The sequence below is a fragment of the Pempheris klunzingeri genome, chromosome 11 (assembly GCF_042242105.1).
Source record: "Pempheris klunzingeri isolate RE-2024b chromosome 11, fPemKlu1.hap1, whole genome shotgun sequence".
Classification (NCBI taxonomy): Eukaryota; Metazoa; Chordata; class Actinopteri; order Acropomatiformes; family Pempheridae; genus Pempheris; species Pempheris klunzingeri.
In genome coordinates, this window is record NC_092022.1 from 12,652,085 (window position 1) to 12,671,856 (window position 19,772).

The following is a 19,772-nucleotide window of genomic DNA, read 5'->3' on the forward strand; positions in this document are numbered from 1 at the left end:
GGATGCCATCTGCTGACATGGTTGGTGCATTACATATTTCTGAAATGTCTGCAAGAGTAATGCACCATTTGAAGACAAGCAATTACTAATTATTTATTAATAATTCATTTTAAGCTGACTGAGGCTCAGTGGAAGACTACTGAAATTGACACAATAATTTATGGGCACTTCATGCTGTAGAGTCCTCTAGGGTTTAGAAAACAAATGAAATTTAGATGCTTTAAAAAACACTTCGGAACTGGTGTTAAAAAGTGTAACAGCTTTATTGGGACTTGAGGCCTTAAATCTCCATTCACTACAATATGCTTGACTGATTCAAAAGTGATTTCACTTCACCCCTGACAAAGAAGTAGGGGGTCACATTAAAAAAAAAAAATCTTTACCAAAATAAAACGTATACAAGATCCTGCAACAAATACATGCAAAAGGAAAATAAAAAATATGCTGACTAATCATGGCTGCTATACTAAAAAGGACAAGAATGGTAGCTTTTACTTTACTCCTAATAGCAAGTTGAAGGATGACTTGCCATGGGCTCTTCAGTTGTCATAAATCATCAGACTAAGGATTATAACTTTGTAAATACTTTGATTTTCTTCTGGAGAGTAGGTCCCGTACATACTATTTTCTAACCCTAATACCATTTAAATATATATTAACTTCATAAAAAGTAGACGAGTCAGTGATGGGCCCAAAACTCCTCTCACATAATCTAAAAGTCTGACAGCAACAGAAGTACCAGTCTACAATACAATCTTCTACAACTGAGCTAACATCTTCAGTCCAGTGTTAACAGTCTGCTTTGATCACACAGAGGCCCGAACATAATATAATATAGGCTGTCATCACATAAAACACCACATGGACCACTGCTGTCCACTGCTTACAACACACCTTCACTGAAGATGCTGAAGGTTCAACTGGAGATGAAATGACATGGCACTATATTCAGATCACTTTCAGTCAGGTCAAGATGGAAATGAGCTCTCAAAATCTATGGCTGAGCCAAATTATACTGTAGACCATTTGACTTGATCTGGGCCATCATCATGAGCACTGAATTAAACTAGTTGGCAGCAAGAAAAATTTCCTCAGTACATCCTATGAAAATAACTTTGGGCCTAGGACTAGTTTTAATCCAATTGTTTACAAAAAGCCCGATAATCATCAGTTTCAATAAAGATTTCGCTGGCTAATGTACTCTCAGCCGACTCAGCCTCTCTTATCAAAATACATTTGAAAGGACAGACGTCTTTCAAAGTCAGAAGAATCTAAGAATGAATGCTGAGTGGAAACAAAATAAGACTAGGTGGTTTCTAGGAACAGAGAGACAGTGAACACAAAGGATTTTATATTGGGGGGGGACACACTTCAGGAATCAGTTCATTTTTGAAGCAGACAGGAGGTTCCTACATCCAGTTAACATTTAAAAAAAAGATCACTTCGTTCAAGAGCATCAAAAAATCCAAGCTCTTTCTAAAAAAAAAAAAAAAAACATGTCAGCTTTCTATCGTATTTCAGCAGTGTAACCTATTAACAGTCAGGACGAACCCCCTTTAAAACAAGGTAGAACAGTGAATATGCAGGCCAACAGTCGTTACACAACTGAACTAATACCAAGATTAGTTCAAACGTTTACATTTCAGGAGCGTCTAGTTAACCTCTAGTGTTTTTTCATTTAAGACCTGTGTGTTGGGGAAAAAGGCGATCTTGTACATCAAGTAAGAATGGATGACTGATTTACATTTACAATGTAACAAGGTCCTTTCATGTTTAGATCAGTATTATCAAAAAGTACGTAACATTTAATTTCAGATGTGTTTCGCACACAACACCTACAGTATTGGATAGGTGGCTAATTAATACCTCAAGGAAGCACAGACCAAAAGTCTGCTGTGTTCCTTCACTTATGGACAGTCTGATTGATTAGTAGCACAAAGTACACCAAATGAGAAGGACGCGAACACTAAAACGCTGCACGTTCTGTATGAGTCCTTTAGTGAAATGTCCATAGTTGAGGGCAGCAGGGTTGATTGCAGGTCAGCAGGATACATAGGTAGTGCTGCACAATATATTGACAGTCACCGCAGTCAAAAAATAGTTGCAATCTCTTGGCAGCAACACTAAAAATACCTGCAACCGCTCAGATAAAAGGAGATGTGTGCGTTTTTCATTCAGTTATTGCAATAACAGCATGACCTGTCGTCCAAAATAGTGAATCAGTCCTTCCCCTTTTGCCTGCATCATGACAGAAACAGTAGATAAAAAAAGTACAAAATCCACTATCAAGCTCTATGCATGAGCTGGCGAGAGCAAAGTCAAGTTTGGTTGTGTTTAAGCTAGGCTGTTTTAAGGTTTCAGTACTGTTGAGCTCCAATGTGTGATGTTACTGAGCTGCTGATGCCTGCAGGCTCTCTGTGGGAAGATGAGGGTCAGACAGTCAGACGGTTGTTGGAGGGCTGTAGGGGGCTCCAGGAGGCTGGATGGGCAGATGCATCCTGTGAGTACTGGTTTTCCTCTTTGCTCATCCCAACTGTACATAGCCGTCGGTGTCTCAGCAGCCTGTCTGTCCGTGAGAAGTTCTAGAGACAGGCAAAGGAAGATGTGTGTTTCAGTCAGAGTTTAGCGGAGCAATGCTACAGACACTGGATTAGTCTAGTACTTTAAGATACTGACTAATATGCAGAAAAACAAAACTACATATAAAACGTACTGGTATATGCTATACTGCAGCAATGGCTAACAAACCTGATGACAGCGATCACACTGATACGGCTTCTCTCCACTGTGCACCCTCTTGTGTCTGTCCAGGTGGTAACGCTGGATGAACCGCATATCACACGCATCACAAGCAAATGGCTTTTCTCCTGTGAGCAACCACAGATAGAGCATCAGTCAACATTGACCAAGACTCACTGCATACGTCATTGAATGCAACAATCATTTAAAAGTTGTTATCAAAAATAATTTGTGATGATAATCTCTTTTTCGAGAGTCCTGGCCAAAACAGCACAATTATATTACATGGACTAAAACATAAGCAACATTCACATACTCAATAAACAGAGTAAGGAAAGGTAGAAAAATATACAAGACATTCTAACAAATTAAAAATTAAAAACAAAGAATTAAGATCACAATTCAATACTTAAGAAGAAGTTTTTTTTGTAGTTAAATTCAAGAAAGGAGGGTGCTCACCTAGGTCCACTGTCTGAATGGTGGCCTAACTTCTCATTACACCACCTTATTTCTCACATCTAACTACTAAAGTCAAAGAAAAGCCTCACTGAAATGAAGACATGAGCTGTGAGCTCTTACCTGTATGTGTAAGTATGTGTCGCTTGAGGTGGTAGCTGCTCCGGAAAGCTCCATAGCAGTGGTCACAGATGAAGTTCTTCTGGACTTTCAAGGAACTGTCATCTTCCATTGCGATTTGTGGAAGTAAATGCTAACAGTGACACAGTAACAAAATTAGCTGAAACTGAACTGAACATTATGAGCAGATCTGTACGCTTTTTCACACACTTAAACTCTGCTTACCTCCACTTTCTCTTTAACTTTGTTGGATGACCCGGATTTTTTGTGCTTCTTCTTGGGTTGCATATTCTGGTTTGCCTGCATGTCCTTTGCATCCATCAGTCTAGATGAGTGATAATCGCCGTCTTTTCGGATCAACTTTTGGAAGAAGAATTGGTAGTAGGTAAACTGCACTGCACCAAACAGCTGACAGCTATTTTGTGATACAGGCTAAAACATGGTAACCTGCAATCAAGCAGCTAACACATATTCACATTTACATGGTAACGGTTCACTTTACCCCCCACTATTTAGAATTATAGGTAGTATATAAACATTCACTGAATTATTTTTAATATTACAATGCCATTGTAAGCAGATTTGTCAACAATTAGCTCCTCCTGTGGGCACCCATTAAGTGGTGGATGATAGTTAACAAATATTGAATGACACATTGTATTACTACAATGCCATTGACAAATGCTGTGCGATAATAAACACTTAATATCTGCTTACAACCACATTTAAATGTGTTCTAAACTATTGAATGTTGGTAAACTGCTTATAAATGTTAAATGCAGGGTTAATCATGTGTAATCACAGCTTAAACAGGCTTTCTCAGTGACCCTGTCCAGTTTGTTAACTCTCTTACCAGGGGTGGACAGCTCCCAGTGGAAGGATGACCCATGTGGCTGTGGTGGGCTTGTCCGTGGTGAGCCTGGTGTCCATGGTGGTTGTGGCTGTGCTGCGAGTGGGTTTGGTTACTCTCGGGACTGGCTCTGTGCCCTTGGCCCAGTGGTGACATCATCCTCTTCTGGCCGGGGATGTTGTTGGCTTGCATCAGGGCCATGCTGGACAGCACCGCCTCGCAGCCCAGCAACCCAGCCTGGTAACACAAACGACATGTCAGAGCAGAAAGAGGGGGCCACAGCACTCCTCACAGAGACAAGGAGTCAGGGGAAGGAGAGAGGGCTGAGTAATGGGAGAAACAGAGGAATGCACTGGTATCGGGATTGGGAAGACACACTAAAACCATGATGGTGATTCTGGAGATGAAGAGACGTCCACTGACCCATTTCATATGGTCTCGAACAGAGTTGTTGGAATGGTGTGTCATCGCCGTGGTTTGAATGCGTGTGTGTTTGGGGGGAACAGAGGGGGCTTCACTCGGGATGAGGGGTAACAGAAGAGACCACACCCACCCAAATCATCAAGGGCCAAAGCCTGAAAGTAGAGGCGTGACAACATAAGGCTAACATTTTTACACGCTGGAAGCAGGAGCTGGAAAACCAGACCAATCTACTTGGAATTTCACAAATCACCAAGTCTGGATACATGACCAGAAATTTAGACCCAGCATTAACACGTTCAGTTTATCAGGCAAGAAAGCCCCAATGGTTTGGTGCATGCCATGTTTCCATGGTTGATAGGGGACACAACAGTCAGATAGAGAAAAAAGTAATGGCATCCAGTGGGGACAATGAAAACAGTCTTCAAACTGAAAAAATACACCAGTGTGCAAACAAATGCTTCGTACATGCGGTGATACTGAAACATGTAAAAGACAAGTGTCTAAAAGATGTTGTGAGCTTCTGTTTGAGAGCAGATGGTGTAATGTTAAACAATTTTCTATATATTAATTGAATTTTTAAAAGGCATCTTAAATTGACATACAAGCAATGGGATGTTTTCTAAACTGATCGACAATTACGCTGTGTCCAAATATATGTGTGGATGTTAAATTATAGTCAAGTTAAATAAGTCTACATCTAAGACAGTTATATTTTCCATTATTCGCCCAAGTTCTGATCCATTGCACTTTGAACTGTTAAATCATTGTTTGGTCCGGTAGTTCAGTACCCAGTGAGTCAATGCGCAGCGAGCAGGATTTCAGGTAATGAAATCAGGCACTGAAGTTTGAGATGCAATGAACATTTGTACTTGAAGGTCTGTGATGCAATTCTAAAGCATTGCATGAAAACCCAACACCACAAACTTATTTCCTTGGAATTTATAAGAATTAATACTGTAAAAATAACTAATAAGAATGCATTGCCATTACCTTCAGTCAACAAGCTTCTGTATTGTATTCTGGATCCAAACATCTGAACATCCAGTGCACAGGAATGATTTTAGGGCTAAAATGCCCCAGAGAATATCTGAATACTCAGTCTAACTGGTTCAACAAGTTCAAATGTATGAAGAACAGGACGACTTGAGTTGTGTAAGATGTTAGAATTAGTAATATAGTATTTGTTTAGATTTTAGTGCTTGGATTTCATCAAAATTGCAGATAAAATGCCAAAATAGGAGAAGAAAGAGAATGTAACATAGGCAGCATTATGCTTACTGGAGAGTTGAGTTAACTTAACATCAAATAGGCTGCCAATGAGAATACAAAGTAGTTAACTACTATTACAGACCATGTATAAAACCACTGAGAGTAAACAAACCCTATTACTCACCACTTTAGTGGAAAGTGTCTGCTTTCATTAAACGCATTTATTTGAAGTAATTTCAGTCACTCTCATTTGTAAGCATGTGGTTTTGTGATCTTGCAGTGATGCATTTGAGCACTGGTGAGCTAGCTAGCGACTCGTCCTAAATAAAAGGTTTGATTCCCTGTTGGAAAAGTGAGCTTTAATACCCACGCAGTACTCCATCTAGAGCGCCCTGTAAATGCAGTTTGGTGTCTCCGCACCAGATATTTAGAGGGTGAGAGTCTCTGCTAACTGAGACAGAAAAGGCTAACCTGCTAGCTAGCCAGTAGTTGGGGTTTTGGGACAACTCTAGTATGACTGGACCCCCACCCCCCGCCCCAGACAACACAACAACAGCCAGGCAGGGCGTGCGGGCTCAGCGCCGACCACAAAATACCTCCCCCCTCAGCGGCTCCAGCTGTTAGAAAGAGACGGCCAGCAGATTATAAAACGTCTAAAAACCCGCCACTGAACTGCGTTAGAAACCCGTCTGCTTACCTTTAGCTTTTCAGAGTTTTGCGGATTATTATTTCTTGTCGCACTTCCAATTTTTTCTCAGTTTACAAACACTGACAGGAAACGCCACCGGAAGTGCTCACCGGGGATTAGTGGTGATTGGTCGGGCGCCCCGTCACGTGACCGAAGCGGGATGACCCACATTTGCGGCCATAATTGTGAGGGAGTGATGATGGCTGCATGAGTGTGTGAGGTAGGGAATGTGAAGTATTTGATTCATTCATCGACAGAGAGTTTATAGAGCAGAAAGTGTGCTTTAATAATTGATTAAACGTTATTAAACGATTAAAAGTCATTTTTTCAAGCAAAACCTGTAAACATCCAGTGGATCATGGTTCCCAAATGTGACAATTTGTTGCTTTTTTTTGTTTTACATTACAAATAATTGAAGATCTTTTGGGATTTAGACTCTTGGCTGGGTAAAACAAGACCACTCAAGTCATCACCTTGGGCACTGGAAAATGTGAGGGACATTTTTCACTGTTTTCTGATGTTTTATAGTCCAAAAGATGAATGAAAATAGCAGCACTAAACTTATGGAAGTAAATAAAGGTATAATATATCTTTATAAGATATATATAAGAAATAAAGATCAGGTAGACGTTAAGTCTCTGTATCAATGGAGGGTTTAGAGTCCTTTCATTCAGACAGTTTAAGGTGGACAAAAAGGGTTATATCTCCACAAATGATTAGGTAGCAATTTGAAAAATGGTTTCAAAAAAGTGTCTGATGACCTAATTTCACAACTGTTTCACTGGAAATATTTCAAAACACCTTAAAAATGAAGGCTACAAGTAACATTGTTATTCTTAACATTCACCAGGAATAGAGAACCTCTTCTTTCTTTTCTATTGATTCATTCATTTATATTTTGATCCACAATCCCCAGATCAGTTTAGCATTATTAAAATATTATACTGTCTAAATTAAGAAAATCATGCCTTTCAATTGATACAGCGCGTTTGTTTGTTATAATTTTTGACATTACAATGGCAGGCTTTGTGCACAACCTAGAACTCTAGATAGACAAGAGGTACGCATCGTACAGGTTATGTTTTTGTTCACAAATCGTTTCCCAGCCTTTCAATTTCATCAAGAAAGAAGTCCATATCTTTCTGGGAAACCAGCGGAGAGAAAACAATCACTCGGAAAAAGTTGACCTTGTTTCCTAAAGGCTGGTAGCCCACCATCATAGTGCCTTGTTTCATCATGCGTTCCTTGATGACAGGAGCTACCTATTAAGAAAAACAGAAAAACAAAACAAACAGTGTTAGATTCAGAGGTGCCGCACAGAAGTGGTGGAACGTGTTGGCCTCCAAGCATGCAAACTACAAATAATCAAGAAGTTGAATCTTAGTTCCTATAGTGTGTTTGTGTGTGTGTGTGTGTGTGTGTGCGCGTGCACGCGCAGCAGAGGGGAATATTTAAAAATCTCAATTACTTTAGTCTTTCCAATCCTAGTCCACTGATGTGATAAAGAAACTTACTTTTGCAAGTTTGTCCTGGTAATCTGCACTTCCTTCCTTGCCCCTCATACTGGGTGGTATAAACCAGAAGCACACATTCACAAACTCTGGCTGCACATGGCAACAGACAGAGAACAAGATGTCAACGTTTTACAGAGAACAAACAAATAATCTTTTTCAATATGTCTGAGATGTTTACTTACCTCGCGCAAAAGATGAAACCCTTCTCTTTTCTTCATCTGCACCACCAGATACCTGCAGGAAAGTTGTTAAGTTTACACTCTCCATTGGCCTGGATCACAACTCAGCGACAACTTTTGCTTAAATACCTGATGGTGTTATTTATTCATAGAATCAAGATTTTAATGATATGTCCCTTCTGTAGTAGATAAGATTCAACAGTAAGCAAAGATGAGGTAAATGAGGGGATTAGATAAGATAAAATGAAATAAAATATTCCTAGTCCCACAAGAGGGAAATTTACACTGTCACAGCAGACACATGTTAATCTGTTAACCTGCTGTGTGAGATGGACCCAAACGTTCCTTCTTCTTTGATGTTCACATTTAGTTATATCTAAATATCTTAAGTTATGTAAAATTATGAAGAGTAAGCTATGTCTCTTATTGAATTTACTACTTGACTTGACCTGTCTCCAGTTCATGTTGTGCAACTGCTGCATGCTTTATTTACCTCGCATGGACAAAAGCTTTGTCTACACGCTCTGCCAAGCCAACGGAGCCAACAGCTTTCCACATCAGCCACAACTTCAGACAGTCAACCTTGCGGCTGCACTGCACTGACTTGTCCCCAACGTCCAGATTCATATCATAGAATTTGTCTTGTTGGAAGAGGTATGTGGCGTTGGCGCTGTGGCACTGCTTCAGCAAGTTCTGGGGACAAGCAGAAGTTAATGATTGTCTAAGATTTGTAAAACAAAAACAATGATTATGATGTGTATTAGATCTGTAGCCTCAAACTGTGATGCCAAACCGTGGTATCCTGCAGCAGCAGGGCAGAACACTGCAGGCCAGCCACCAGCATCTTGTGTGGATTCCAGGCTACTGAATTTGCTCTTCACACACACACACACACACACTCACACACACACACACACACACACACACACACACACACAATGAGCAATGTATTATCTGCATCCATATGACTTTATCTGCCCAACTGTGCAGCTCTACTCATGTAGAGCAAAAGCTTTTCTCATAATGAAAAATCCACTTTTCTGGCATTAATACCTGTTAACACCTTTCATCAGATGTCTGTGTTGCTTGGAAAAGAGCACACTCCCACCCCAGGCAGCCTGAAACACACAACAAAACAGACAAAAACTTTGCATGCTCTTAAATTTTAACAGATACAACAGAAGCTTTACAAGCCCACGGCTTGTCAGCAGACATGGATTTGTCTTCCACAGGAAGACTCACGTCTACGTGCATCCAGAGCTTGTGTTTCTCACAGACGTCGGCTATGCGCTCCAGTGGGTCAAACGCACCCTGCACAGTGGTCCCTGATGTGCAGCTTACAAGGAATGGCACTGCACCCTGGTGGAAACATACTGAAAGTGAACACAGTTTTCTTGCACTTGGTGCTTTCTGGTTTGCTGGATAAACAAAATGTACCAGTTTTATAGTCAGGTATCTCTTGAGGATAGTCATGGTTAAAACAGATACAAGCCCTAAAACTACAGCATGATATATCTGAGTACTCACTAAACATCTGTGAATTCACCTGAGATTTTGCCAGATTTATCTTTTCATCCAGGTCCTCTGGAATCATACGGCCTCTGGAACACATGAGAGATAGCATAGAAAAAATTAGCTAGTTATCCGTTTGACTATATAGAACCCTGAGATTCATTATGATGCAACTAACATTCATTTTCTTTATAGATGAATTTATCAGTATTCTTTAAAAATTGTCTTTAAAATGTCAGATAATAGTAGTAGTACCAGAGCATATTCCTAGAGCCCAAGGTGACATGTTAAAATTGCTCAATTTGACAGATTTATAGTTTTTTTGTCTTTTAAACTATTTAACTTATTGTGTACAGCACGTTGGGTCGAATGCTGTGCTTTATAAATAAAGTTGGATTGAATTGGAATTCTAGCCCAAACCAGCTTAGACCAATAGTCCATAACCCGAATATTCAATTTACAATAATATAAATGAGAGAATTTAATAACCAGTTTTGATATTGTTGCTTGAATCAATTGATTCTGAAAACTGGTGGACTCATATATTAATAGTTTTAGCTCTTAATGACAACTACATTACCCATCATCCACTTTCACCAGGATGACATTGTCTGTCCCAATGCCCAGAAAGGCAGCCCCTTTCTTCACGGAGTAATGGCTCTGGGTAAACATGAGAAATGCATTTTTATGTGTATCCATGTACAGACAGCACAAACTACAGCCTGACCCTCACTGATGCCTCTAATACTGTTTCAACCATTCTGACCTCTGGAGATGTGAAGATGGCAAGTCGTGGGAGACCCCACATCCCCTGGCTTTTGACCTCTGGGAAGAGCCGGTAGCGTGCGAGGTTCATGGCATACATGTTAGAGGTAGACCCCCCAGGGCAGAAGATACCATCACCTTCTGTCCAGCCAACCAGCTGCCGCAGCGCTCTCAGCACCTCAGACTCCATCAGCACAAACACCGGGGCCGCCTCATAAGTGAAGCTGCAGTTGACACACAAAATGTCTGATAATTTTTAAGGTTGTATTTCATACTGTGTGGCATAACATTACAAGTTTTTATTTTACCAAAGATTTACTACAGAGATGAGTAAACATCGGCCTAACCCCAGGAGTATAAAGTAATCAAGAACATTTACTTACTGTATGCTACACTTAGCTAGCTAATTTTTAGATACTTTTACTTTACTTGAGTTTTCGTACTTTCTGCTACCTTATATTTAAACTCCACAGCATTTATTTGAAAGCTGTAGTGACATGTTACTTTCCATATTCAGATCTTATGTACAACAATTATCTAATAGAATGATTCACTGATATAGGTTAAACAAACCAACTTTATATGAAATTACCTCCACCTTGACCAGCAACAGCATCACAGGTTTATACACCAATAATAAAATAGTCAAATAATATGAAATATATCATATGATGCTTGAAATGCACCATTCTACATCAATGTAGGACTTTTGCATATAACAGACTGTCTTTTTAGAGTTGTTATTGTTGAATACTTCTTCCATCACTGCGTAACAAAGTCACATTACCTTATTTATTACATTATATTTTTACAGGCTCTTGCGCAGTTATGTGTGTCTATGCTTTAGTTCTATATTATGTTACATTTACGAACTTACAGGTTTGTGTTGAGAGCCTCAGTGAGGAATCGTCCAGCCAAGGAATGATAGTCCACCCCGGCAAACTGCTGATTAAAAAAACGTGGGTGACCTGAAATAAACCAGAAAAGGTCTCACCATGACAGAAAAAGGAGCCGGTGTATGTAAACGGCTCAGCAGGCTCCGGCTTGTCTTACTTGTCTTGATGCTGTACTTGGCAACATCTTTGACTCTCTGTAAGAGCCTGTGTTGTGGCTCCCCTGACGCCCTCAGCTCCAGATCCAGCAGCAGAGCCAGCTCCTCTGGCTCTTTCCACTCACAAACCTGCAGGAAGAAAGCACACATTATGAATTTTGTTCAGAATAGTCTCTGCAGTCTGACAACAATTGTAATTTTAAAGAGACCTTTTGCTTGACATCTGTGCCCTTGCGTAGCACCTCTTCCATAATAATCTCGAAGGCCTCATTCAAGAATAGTTGGCCCTCTGAGTGATTGATAAGGGGCTCATTCAGGTCATGGAGATTAGCTGGTTCCTTTACCTGCCCACCTGCTGCTGTTAAAACAGTTAAAACGCTTTCAAAGAGTTACAATCAACAACAGATACTAGTACTAGTTCTACATGTACTTACATGATAATGGGAACACGTTTGCCATTTCAACACTTGAAAAGTTGGTGAATCTCTTCCTCTTTATTTGGCTGTGCTGACACGGCAGACAGTAAGAAATGGCTACAAAGCAAAGACACAGTTTGGTCGGAGCAAGACGGAGTCAACCTTTGTCCCAGACTAAGTTAATTAATGCCATCTGAGATGACGGAGAGTAGACTAGGGGAAACAAAGACCATATGGCCACTTCTGATTTGATTTTCTGTCACAAAAAAAACATTAGTTTAATCAATTCACAGGTGAATTGCTATTTTTCTAATATCAGATCGACTTTCAGAGAAGAAAAGGCAGCTGATACTTAATGAGTTTATTCTGGGTGTTGTGGAACATAAGCATTGTTTTCTGATCTCCTTTTCGTGATGTCATTATCTCCACAGACTGTGTCATATATGGCCTGTGACACACCATGATGTGTGGTACATATAACCTAAAAAACATGTACATCACTGTCCTGATTCGTCATCTGCACATTTAGAGAAAATTATATTTTTTGTCACAAACTGAACATTAAATGTTGAGTGGAACTAAATACTAAATAAAACATAGAAATGTAGAGAAATAATTTCACCGTCCTAATTAATGCCATAGTGTAATTACATTAAAATTAATGAGCAATAACAATAATAAAAGCTTCAATATCATAGAAAAGTATAATGATAAGTATATCATTGTCCTTGAGTGAGAGGCCTCTTCAAAGCTACTGAATAGTACTTATGAGTAATTCCAAAAGGTAATGAAGTCCCCAAATGTTGTTGTTTCTTGATATGGAGTGACACTAATTTCCAGTAAAAACAGTCTTAGCTGGTACCAGACAGTGAAAGCCTCATTCAGTCTCCAGCAGCAAGTCGATGCTTTCAGGTGGCAGCGCCCAGTCTTCCTGACTAAGCAGCGAGTGCAGGTGATCAGCAGTGGCTTTTCCCCTCTGGCAGGTACGCCAGTAACGCAGCATGGCAAACACTCGCTCCACATGGAGCGAATGGTCCTCTTCAATCTGTTCCAGCTTCACAGACGGGATGTCCAGAGCCAGTCTGCCGATCTCCCTCCAGGATCTGCCAATGGTACAAGCCACGGCCATGAGCTGCTTCTCCTTAACCAACTGGGAGCCTGTGCAAAGAGTGAAAGGCAGATAAAGTAGGTGATGGTCTCTGTGTCTACAGTGTTTTAAGGCGATTAACTTTAGAGTGTAGTGGGACCCACCACTGTTGCAGATCTGCTTTGGAGGAGGGGTCGCTTGTAAATCAGGAGTTGTTTTTCTCTTTTTTGATGTTTCTTTATTTCCTTATAAATAGAGAAAACATTTAAATTTAAGACAGAAATCTAACAGCATTTCATAATGATATTCCTGCTATGCTGAGCAGACTTCTTTCTACCTGAAGAAAGCGTGTTGACTTGCAGATCCTTCATAAAGCGAAGCATTGGGAAGGTTTCCTGCAGGGCCTGGTCCTTCAGTAGCTCCAGCAGACCCCGTGCTGCCTCAGGCCCTCTCTGGATGATATGATCAAGCAGGTCTGTCACCTTGTCACTAGGAGTGCGGCAAGCTTTGACCTGCTGGTAGCCGTGAAGAGACAGCAGACAGCGAGAGTCTGCATGCTGCAGGACAAAGTCGGCATCAGCATTTAGAATTTCTATCAGCTTGGCCTTCTGGCTTCTGAGTAGCTGGATTTCTGCAGCTGGTTCCTCAGCCATGACTGAATGTCACTTAAATCAGCCCCTGGGAAAATAAAGGGATGATGATGAGCACTTTTAATACATGCAGTCCTCCTTTTAGACTCAGTCAGGTTTTTCTTTTTCAATTAATTAAAGAAACCTTTACTTTCTTTGATTACTGGATACTGTTGGTACGCGATAACAATATTCTCACATCTATTTCTAGGAAATCTAGACCTCCAATATGCTGCAAGATAATTAAACCCACCTAAACATATGTTGAGGTGCTTCAATTTTGCAACTAATTTTCAGGTGATGTCACAGGCTGCTGAAAACACAGAACTTCTATTAGTCTACCAAAATGTATATTATTTTGCAGCTCAGCAGCTTTGACCATGAAGAGTGTGAAGTGGGAGAAAACATTGTGTGTTTAAAGAGCTAAGATGGGCGCACACAGACAATAATTTAAGGATACGCTTAAAACAATATTTATGTGTTTTTAAAATATTTTTTTACACTCTGAAACTAGAAGACACCGGCAGTGTTTATGTGTGTCATTACTCATTGGTAACTAAGCCCCTCAGTCAGCGGTCCCAGGATGAATATCTTTCTATGTGGACTTCCTGGTTTCCTGCAGCCTGCACAGCAGCTGTTGTCCACCAGCTCCAGATGAGCTTCACACACTCGCTCTCTTACACTAAATAACAAAAGATGCATTCCCGTCAGTCTCTTACCATTTATTGCAACAGCTGCAGTAATAAAAAAAACACACGATTACGCAAATAAAATAAGATTTTTGCAGACAGACGGGAAACATTTCCCCTGTTTGCGTGGTTTAGACCACAGGCATCTGACTCGCTGACGTCTTTACTCCCGCTGTATTTTCTTCTTTGTCTGTTCTCCACAGACAACAGTCGAAGGCACTGAAATATGTTTCATGTCTGTGTGCTTCCATCCAGTGGGTGGATGGTTTAACTGCAGTTATCTGTGACACAGCTTTGAGGATTTGGTGACATCTGGTGGAACAAATGAAGCTCTACAGTCAAACCACAAAGTCATGTTAACACAATGTTGAAATAAGATCAGACTTTACTGATCCCTGTGTAGAAATTCACGTTACAGCAGCACAGAAACAGGCTGACAGGTAAGAAAACAGATAAGACTTTAGCTCTTTAGTTATCCAGAGGGAATTGCTGCGCAGCAGTTGCAACACAAAGTAGGAGAGAGTGTAAATATAAAGAGTGCAAGTGTAAAAATATAACAAAACAGAAATCCAAAAATATGCACAATTCCAAAAACATAAACACGGTTACGGCGAGGATCACGAGATAAAGACGCTAAAGTACCACTTGAAAAAAATAGATATGAAAAGAAAATGAGAGATTAAGAAAATTTGTTAGGTGACATTAAAAAAAGCTACGCACTCTGCCCGGCAGAAGTTATGTGTGAGCTATATATAGTAGTATATAGGTATTGGTATGGCTCATAAGCAAGTACAGTATTTATAATAATATAATATGTGTACATAATGTGATATACAAACTTTACACAGTAGTAATATAATGAGAAAAAATGAAGCGATTACTATAATAATGACACAAAAGTGCAATAATAACAATATAGAAGCAAAATAATCTTGTTATAGAGTGATATAGGCATTAAAAAGCAATGTAGAATCAAAATGTTATTGCTATATTACTATTTCCTATTATACAGGTACTAGAGCAATGATGATAATAACGGTGACGTATAATCAGGGATAAGGTGCGGCATCTAAAAGGAGAATAGAAAAGAATAATGGTATGCGTGGTGCCATTTCACCAAAATAAACTCAATTTCCAAAAAGGAGATAAACACTCACTGCTGTTATTCATTTGAATTTTTAAACTGTAAACTAAATGCCTTCTCCGCCTGGGCACACGTCCTCAAAACAAGAAGCTCAAACATTCATGTCGACACCGAGAAATGTGTTGTTGTTCATACTGTGGAAGAAGAATGCTGTAAACATGGGAATAAATATTTGATTGTTTTGTCTGAGCAGAAAAGATTCACTGCATGAATACTAAATAGTTTGTGTGCGCAAGTGTGTGTTTATTGGATGCAGGTAAATGCAAGGCAATGTGGATACAGTACATCTGAATTCAGTGTATGATTTCAGAGAAAAGGAATCTGACTGTTACTGGACAACAATTATCAGCGACCATTGGTCACACATCTGCTTAGACTGTTTACTCAGCTTCAGCTCTGAGATATGACAAATCAATATCTTATTCCTGGACAGATATTTGCTTTGTGTGAGAGGAAAAGCCTCTGGAGCCCATTTCATCCACACACAGTATACACTCTGAGTCACTGGGTGTATCAGGTGTCTGAATAAATCCAGTTTTCTCTCTGCCTACAGTGGGTGGAAAGAAGGAGAGAGAACCATCATTTATTCTTATTATTTATTCTTACCACCCAGGTGTGAGTGCTGTATAAGAGGGAAATGCACAGTTCATCCACCTTTATGTTCTTTTAATGATTTTATTATGCTATGAATTTGTATTACGTGCAGATTTAATATTGAGAGGATACACTTTGAAGACTTATGCATAACTGAAACGCAGTGATGTACTGATCTAAGAAAATATACCCATGTCGGCACTTTAGGAGCTTTCAACTCCAAATGCTGTATAATGTGTCTCTAAAATGTGCACTTGGGTCATTTTGTGTTATGTCACTGCAACACAAGTGGATCATATTCTGCATGGAATATGAAAATGAACTTACTTTGCCACTAAACGAGCACGATCCCACTCATACCCTTGCGCTTTTCAGGCCTCACCGCTCTCTCTGTCAAGTGGTAAACTCCATTTGTATGTGCATGCTAGCGGTGGATGGTATAATAGCTTGGACACTTCACAGAGCTGGTGGAGAATAATGCAGTTTCCTTATGAGTGGCTCTGGCTTCATTCTACAGACCTCTGCACCTGGAAAATTGGAATTTTGTAGATGAGGGAGTGTGTGTGTTTATTTATGCATGTATACCATTCAGGGGTGAACCAGCGCAGCAGCTTATCCCCTCCATGTCATGACAGATAAATTAGATTTACATGTAAAGCAACAGAGAAGGGAAATCACTCTTAGTGACAGTCTTTAGCTCTCTAAATCACAAGGGACAGAATGGAGTTGGGTCTACATTTGTATAGATCAAACATTGCTTTTTTACACGCTTTTGCAGTGCATGAGTGTAGGGACTATTATGTGTATTTTATGTGTATATGCTTTTCAAATAACAAAGTCCTTTGTTGTTTCCTTAAGTTAGACAATTGCAATGATTCTGCAAGGCTTGTAGTATGGGCTTCTAGTATGATTTTATGTGATGAAGTAGACTAGACTTCACCTTAAAGATTTTGTATAAATATAAATAGACTCTGGTATAGGAGCAACATTTATTTTTTTTCCACTGTAGAATATAATGTTTATATTTGCTTTAGCTGACTGTAGTTCAGCTGGGCCTGCGCTACACTTGGGGTCCTTTGAGACGTGACCCCCCCCTCTCAGGGTGGATGGAGCAGCAGCGTGGGGACAGCCATGCATTTGAGTGACTCTGACATGTCTGTTTGTTTAACATGCATTATATATGAAAGACCAGAGTGACGGAGGAAAGACCATGGGAGCAGGGCAGCACAACAGAGAGGGAAGGAGGGAAAGACGCCACTGAAGAGACAGACACCGGTAAGACAGTGAGAGAGAGGGCAGAGGAAGGCAGCTATTTACAGTAGAGAGGACAAATACTAGAAAGCTTCAGTTTCCTGCAAAAAGAGGCCAGATTTCGTATTATGAAGGAAGAATATCAGCAAAGTGCAGAAAAGTAAAAAGTAAAAAAGAAGATTTCAGTAAAGCTAAAATCAGAGCGCCTAAGTAATGCCATCTGAGATGGTATTATCCTTACTTTTACAGAGAAGAAGGATGTAATATGGTATAACGATAGGATGGCCATCCATTATCATTCAGCATGTCATATACATTCTCTAATAAAGTATATATGAAGTTCCTGTTCATTATGGAAAGCAGAACATTTGCGGAAGACTTATAGGTTGAGCCTGTTGAACTGACAGGTCCATTATCGCTGATAAAAGTGTAAATAATTTAAGTGTGTGTTTGTGTGTGCGTGATACTTTAGGGAGGATATTGAAGAATGGCAAACTCAAAGGCATTTCCTCCCTTTAAGTCTAATGAATGGAAAAGACAGTGAGTCTGACTGACAGAGCAGACACATCCCAGACTGCATTAAAGCCGCAGAGGAGCTGCTGCTGGAGAAAATGGATGAGAGAGTGAGTGCATGTGAGTATCTGTAAGTGTGTGTGTGTGTGTGTGTGTGTGTGTGTGTGTGTGTGTGTGAGGTAAGTGTGAGATCACCACAGGGAGCCAGACAGCAGCAGGTGTCAGCTAATGTTAGCACGTCATACCTGCTGTAATTTAGTCACCGGTCAGTCAGTGTTCATGTCAAGTCAAGTCAGTTTTATACATGTAGCCCAACATCACAAACAGCAAACGTGCCTCAGAAGGGTTTACAATCTGTACAACATACGTCACCCTCCATCTTTAGACACTCAAGTCCTTGTTTACAGGATCCATTAAGCCAAATCCCAGGACCAGGGGAAATCTGCACCATCACATCAACGACAAAGTGACTAAAAGAGAGAGCAAATTCAAGTGTGTCCACTGCAGTGTGAGCAGACCTCTAGAGGGAGCTCTTATCATTCTAAACTGTCATTTGACTGCTTCCAGCTGACTCCTTCACTCAGCTCTTCATTCAGCACACCTCGAGTATAATTTCAACCATTAAGCTCAGAACTCCCTCAACCCAGCAGCGTCTCTGTTTTTGGACATGAGACAACACAAGGTCCCTCTGGCAAAAGAGACCGAGCCAGGTTTCCTGAGCTCCTGCAAGAAACCCAGCGGCAAAATGGACCCACACTCTGCTGGCTGTGGGGATTGGTTTGGACTGTCCTAAACTCAGTGACCTCTGTGTAAGAGCTGGAGTGACTCTGATGTTGTCTGAGGACATCACACCTAACCTATTGATCCAAGCGAGTGCCACTGTTACCCACTATGACACTTACTGAAGATCAACTAACATCTGCTAATGCATTTAGGGCCCTTGTGGAATTACAGCAATATGACAAATAATGGCAACACTGAGCTGGCTTAAACTTACAGGAAAAAACTAGCCAAAAATATCCTCTCATTTTTAATCGCTCTTCTTCTAATTAGATATTTTAGTAAAAAACTGTGAAGTCAATTGGGACATTGTCATTCCAATAGCTAAAGCCAGATTTCAATTCCTCGCTAACAAATCCGGTCTTTCACTGTGGCTTCCTAACAGGTTCATTTCATTACACAAATCAACCTTTAAATCCGTATTGCACAGTGTGAATGGTTGTTGTGCATGTACAATGCTTACTCAAAGTTAAGAAAATATATTTTTCATCTGTGAGAAGGAACATTCCCACTGACCCCCAACTTGCCCCTGAAGCACAGCGTCAGTGTGTGAATGTGTGTGAAAGAACAGCCTCCGCCAACTTAGATTCCTTCTGTATGAATGATGTGTGAATGGGTAAATGAGGATGTAATGTCATTTTGAGTAGTCAAAATGATTAGAAAGGTGCTATACATATACAGACCATACAGCCCATAGTGCTTTCTGTGTTTAAACTATTTAATATCATCTAATGTGTTAACATAGCGTAGCTTTCCCACAGTTTGGAGCACTCTTGTATCACTAAAGTTACAAAGAATAAGCGTCTAGCTTGGTAACGGCTTAAATTTGGCAGCCTTAGAGATGTCTATACATTGGTAGTGAGAGCTTTGCAGATGCACTCAAAGTGCTTGAAATGCTACTGATCTGTCTGCAGCTACTGTATTGCGCACAGTCATCATATTTTGAGAATGCACTGCTACCTGCCTGCACCCCTATTCAGAGCTCAATAGTACTGGAAAATCTGACAAAATACTCAAGTGTTGGAGGTTGTTCTAGCTATGCTTGCTGGTTACTTTAAAAGTGCAAATATAAATAAAAGTATTGTGTGTTTCTGTGTGTTTGTGCATATGCATGTGTGTGCTTGTACTTGCATGCTATATAACTTCCTTATGATTAATGATAT

General features: G+C 40.1%; 3 protein-coding genes across 5 annotated transcripts; all 3 read right to left on the reverse strand.

The window, feature by feature from the left end:
- Positions 1–244: 244 nt before the first annotated feature.
- Positions 245–6,577, reverse strand: znf740b (zinc finger protein 740b). 2 transcript variants are annotated; one of them, XM_070839526.1, is made up of 7 exons: positions 6,495–6,576; positions 4,589–4,740; positions 4,169–4,402; positions 3,541–3,675; positions 3,319–3,448; positions 2,749–2,867; positions 245–2,582 (listed from the first exon to the last, which is right to left on the reverse strand). In XM_070839526.1, exons 2-7 carry the CDS (start codon positions 4,631–4,633, stop codon positions 2,433–2,435), a joined length of 813 nt encoding a protein of 270 aa, XP_070695627.1. In that variant the 5' UTR covers positions 4,634–4,740; positions 6,495–6,576; the 3' UTR covers positions 245–2,432. The 2 variants fall into 2 exon arrangements, with proteins under 2 accessions (XP_070695627.1, XP_070695628.1); XM_070839527.1 differs by lacking the exon at positions 4,589–4,740 and having other exon boundaries at positions 6,495–6,577.
- An 883-nt stretch (positions 6,578–7,460) lies between these two features.
- Positions 7,461–12,153, reverse strand: csad (cysteine sulfinic acid decarboxylase). Of its 2 annotated transcripts, none has more exons than XM_070839604.1 (14): positions 11,941–12,153; positions 11,716–11,858; positions 11,509–11,635; positions 11,333–11,423; positions 10,457–10,679; positions 10,271–10,350; positions 9,725–9,779; positions 9,421–9,537; positions 9,232–9,296; positions 8,972–9,053; positions 8,672–8,871; positions 8,182–8,233; positions 8,000–8,089; positions 7,461–7,747 (listed from the first exon to the last, which is right to left on the reverse strand). In XM_070839604.1, exons 1-14 carry the CDS (start codon positions 11,963–11,965, stop codon positions 7,574–7,576), a joined length of 1,524 nt encoding a protein of 507 aa, XP_070695705.1. In that variant the 5' UTR covers positions 11,966–12,153; the 3' UTR covers positions 7,461–7,573. The 2 variants fall into 2 exon arrangements, with proteins under 2 accessions (XP_070695705.1, XP_070695704.1); XM_070839603.1 differs by having other exon boundaries at positions 11,716–11,861; positions 11,941–12,152.
- A 115-nt stretch (positions 12,154–12,268) lies between these two features.
- On the reverse strand, positions 12,269–14,494 carry LOC139210189 (uncharacterized). The gene is made up of 4 exons (XM_070840183.1): positions 14,358–14,494; positions 13,347–13,687; positions 13,174–13,254; positions 12,269–13,080 (listed from the first exon to the last, which is right to left on the reverse strand). Exons 2-4 carry the CDS (start codon positions 13,660–13,662, stop codon positions 12,800–12,802), a joined length of 678 nt encoding a protein of 225 aa, XP_070696284.1. The 5' UTR covers positions 13,663–13,687; positions 14,358–14,494; the 3' UTR covers positions 12,269–12,799.
- Between the last annotated feature and the right edge of the window lie 5,278 nt (positions 14,495–19,772).

Bases quoted from the DNA above. Each gene is read 5' to 3' on its own strand.
- znf740b (XM_070839526.1), bottom strand. From the start codon at position 4,633: ATGACACACCATTCCAACAACTCTGTTCGAGACCATATGAAATGG. The intron at 4,403-4,588 runs GTCAGTGGACGT...TTGTGTTACCAG, and splicing joins TTCGAGACCATATGAAATGG to GCTGGGTTGCTGGGCTGCGA. The intron at 2,868-3,318 runs GTAAGAGCTCAC...GGTTGCTCACAG, and splicing joins ACACATACTTACACATACAG to GAGAAAAGCCATTTGCTTGT.
- csad (XM_070839603.1), bottom strand. From the start codon at position 11,965: ATGGCAAACGTGTTCCCATTATCAT. The intron at 9,538-9,724 runs GTGAATTCACAG...TGTTTCCACCAG, and splicing joins TAAATCTGGCAAAATCTCAG to GGTGCAGTGCCATTCCTTGT. The intron at 7,748-7,999 runs GTAAGTTTCTTT...TTTTCTTAATAG, and splicing joins ACCAGGACAAACTTGCAAAA to GTAGCTCCTGTCATCAAGGA.
- LOC139210189 (XM_070840183.1), bottom strand. From the start codon at position 13,662: ATGGCTGAGGAACCAGCTGCAGAAATCCAGCTACTCAGAAGCCAGAAG. The intron at 13,255-13,346 runs GTAGAAAGAAGT...TCTATTTATAAG, and splicing joins AGTCAACACGCTTTCTTCAG to GAAATAAAGAAACATCAAAA. The intron at 13,081-13,173 runs GTGGGTCCCACT...CTCTTTGCACAG, and splicing joins AAAGCAGATCTGCAACAGTG to GCTCCCAGTTGGTTAAGGAG.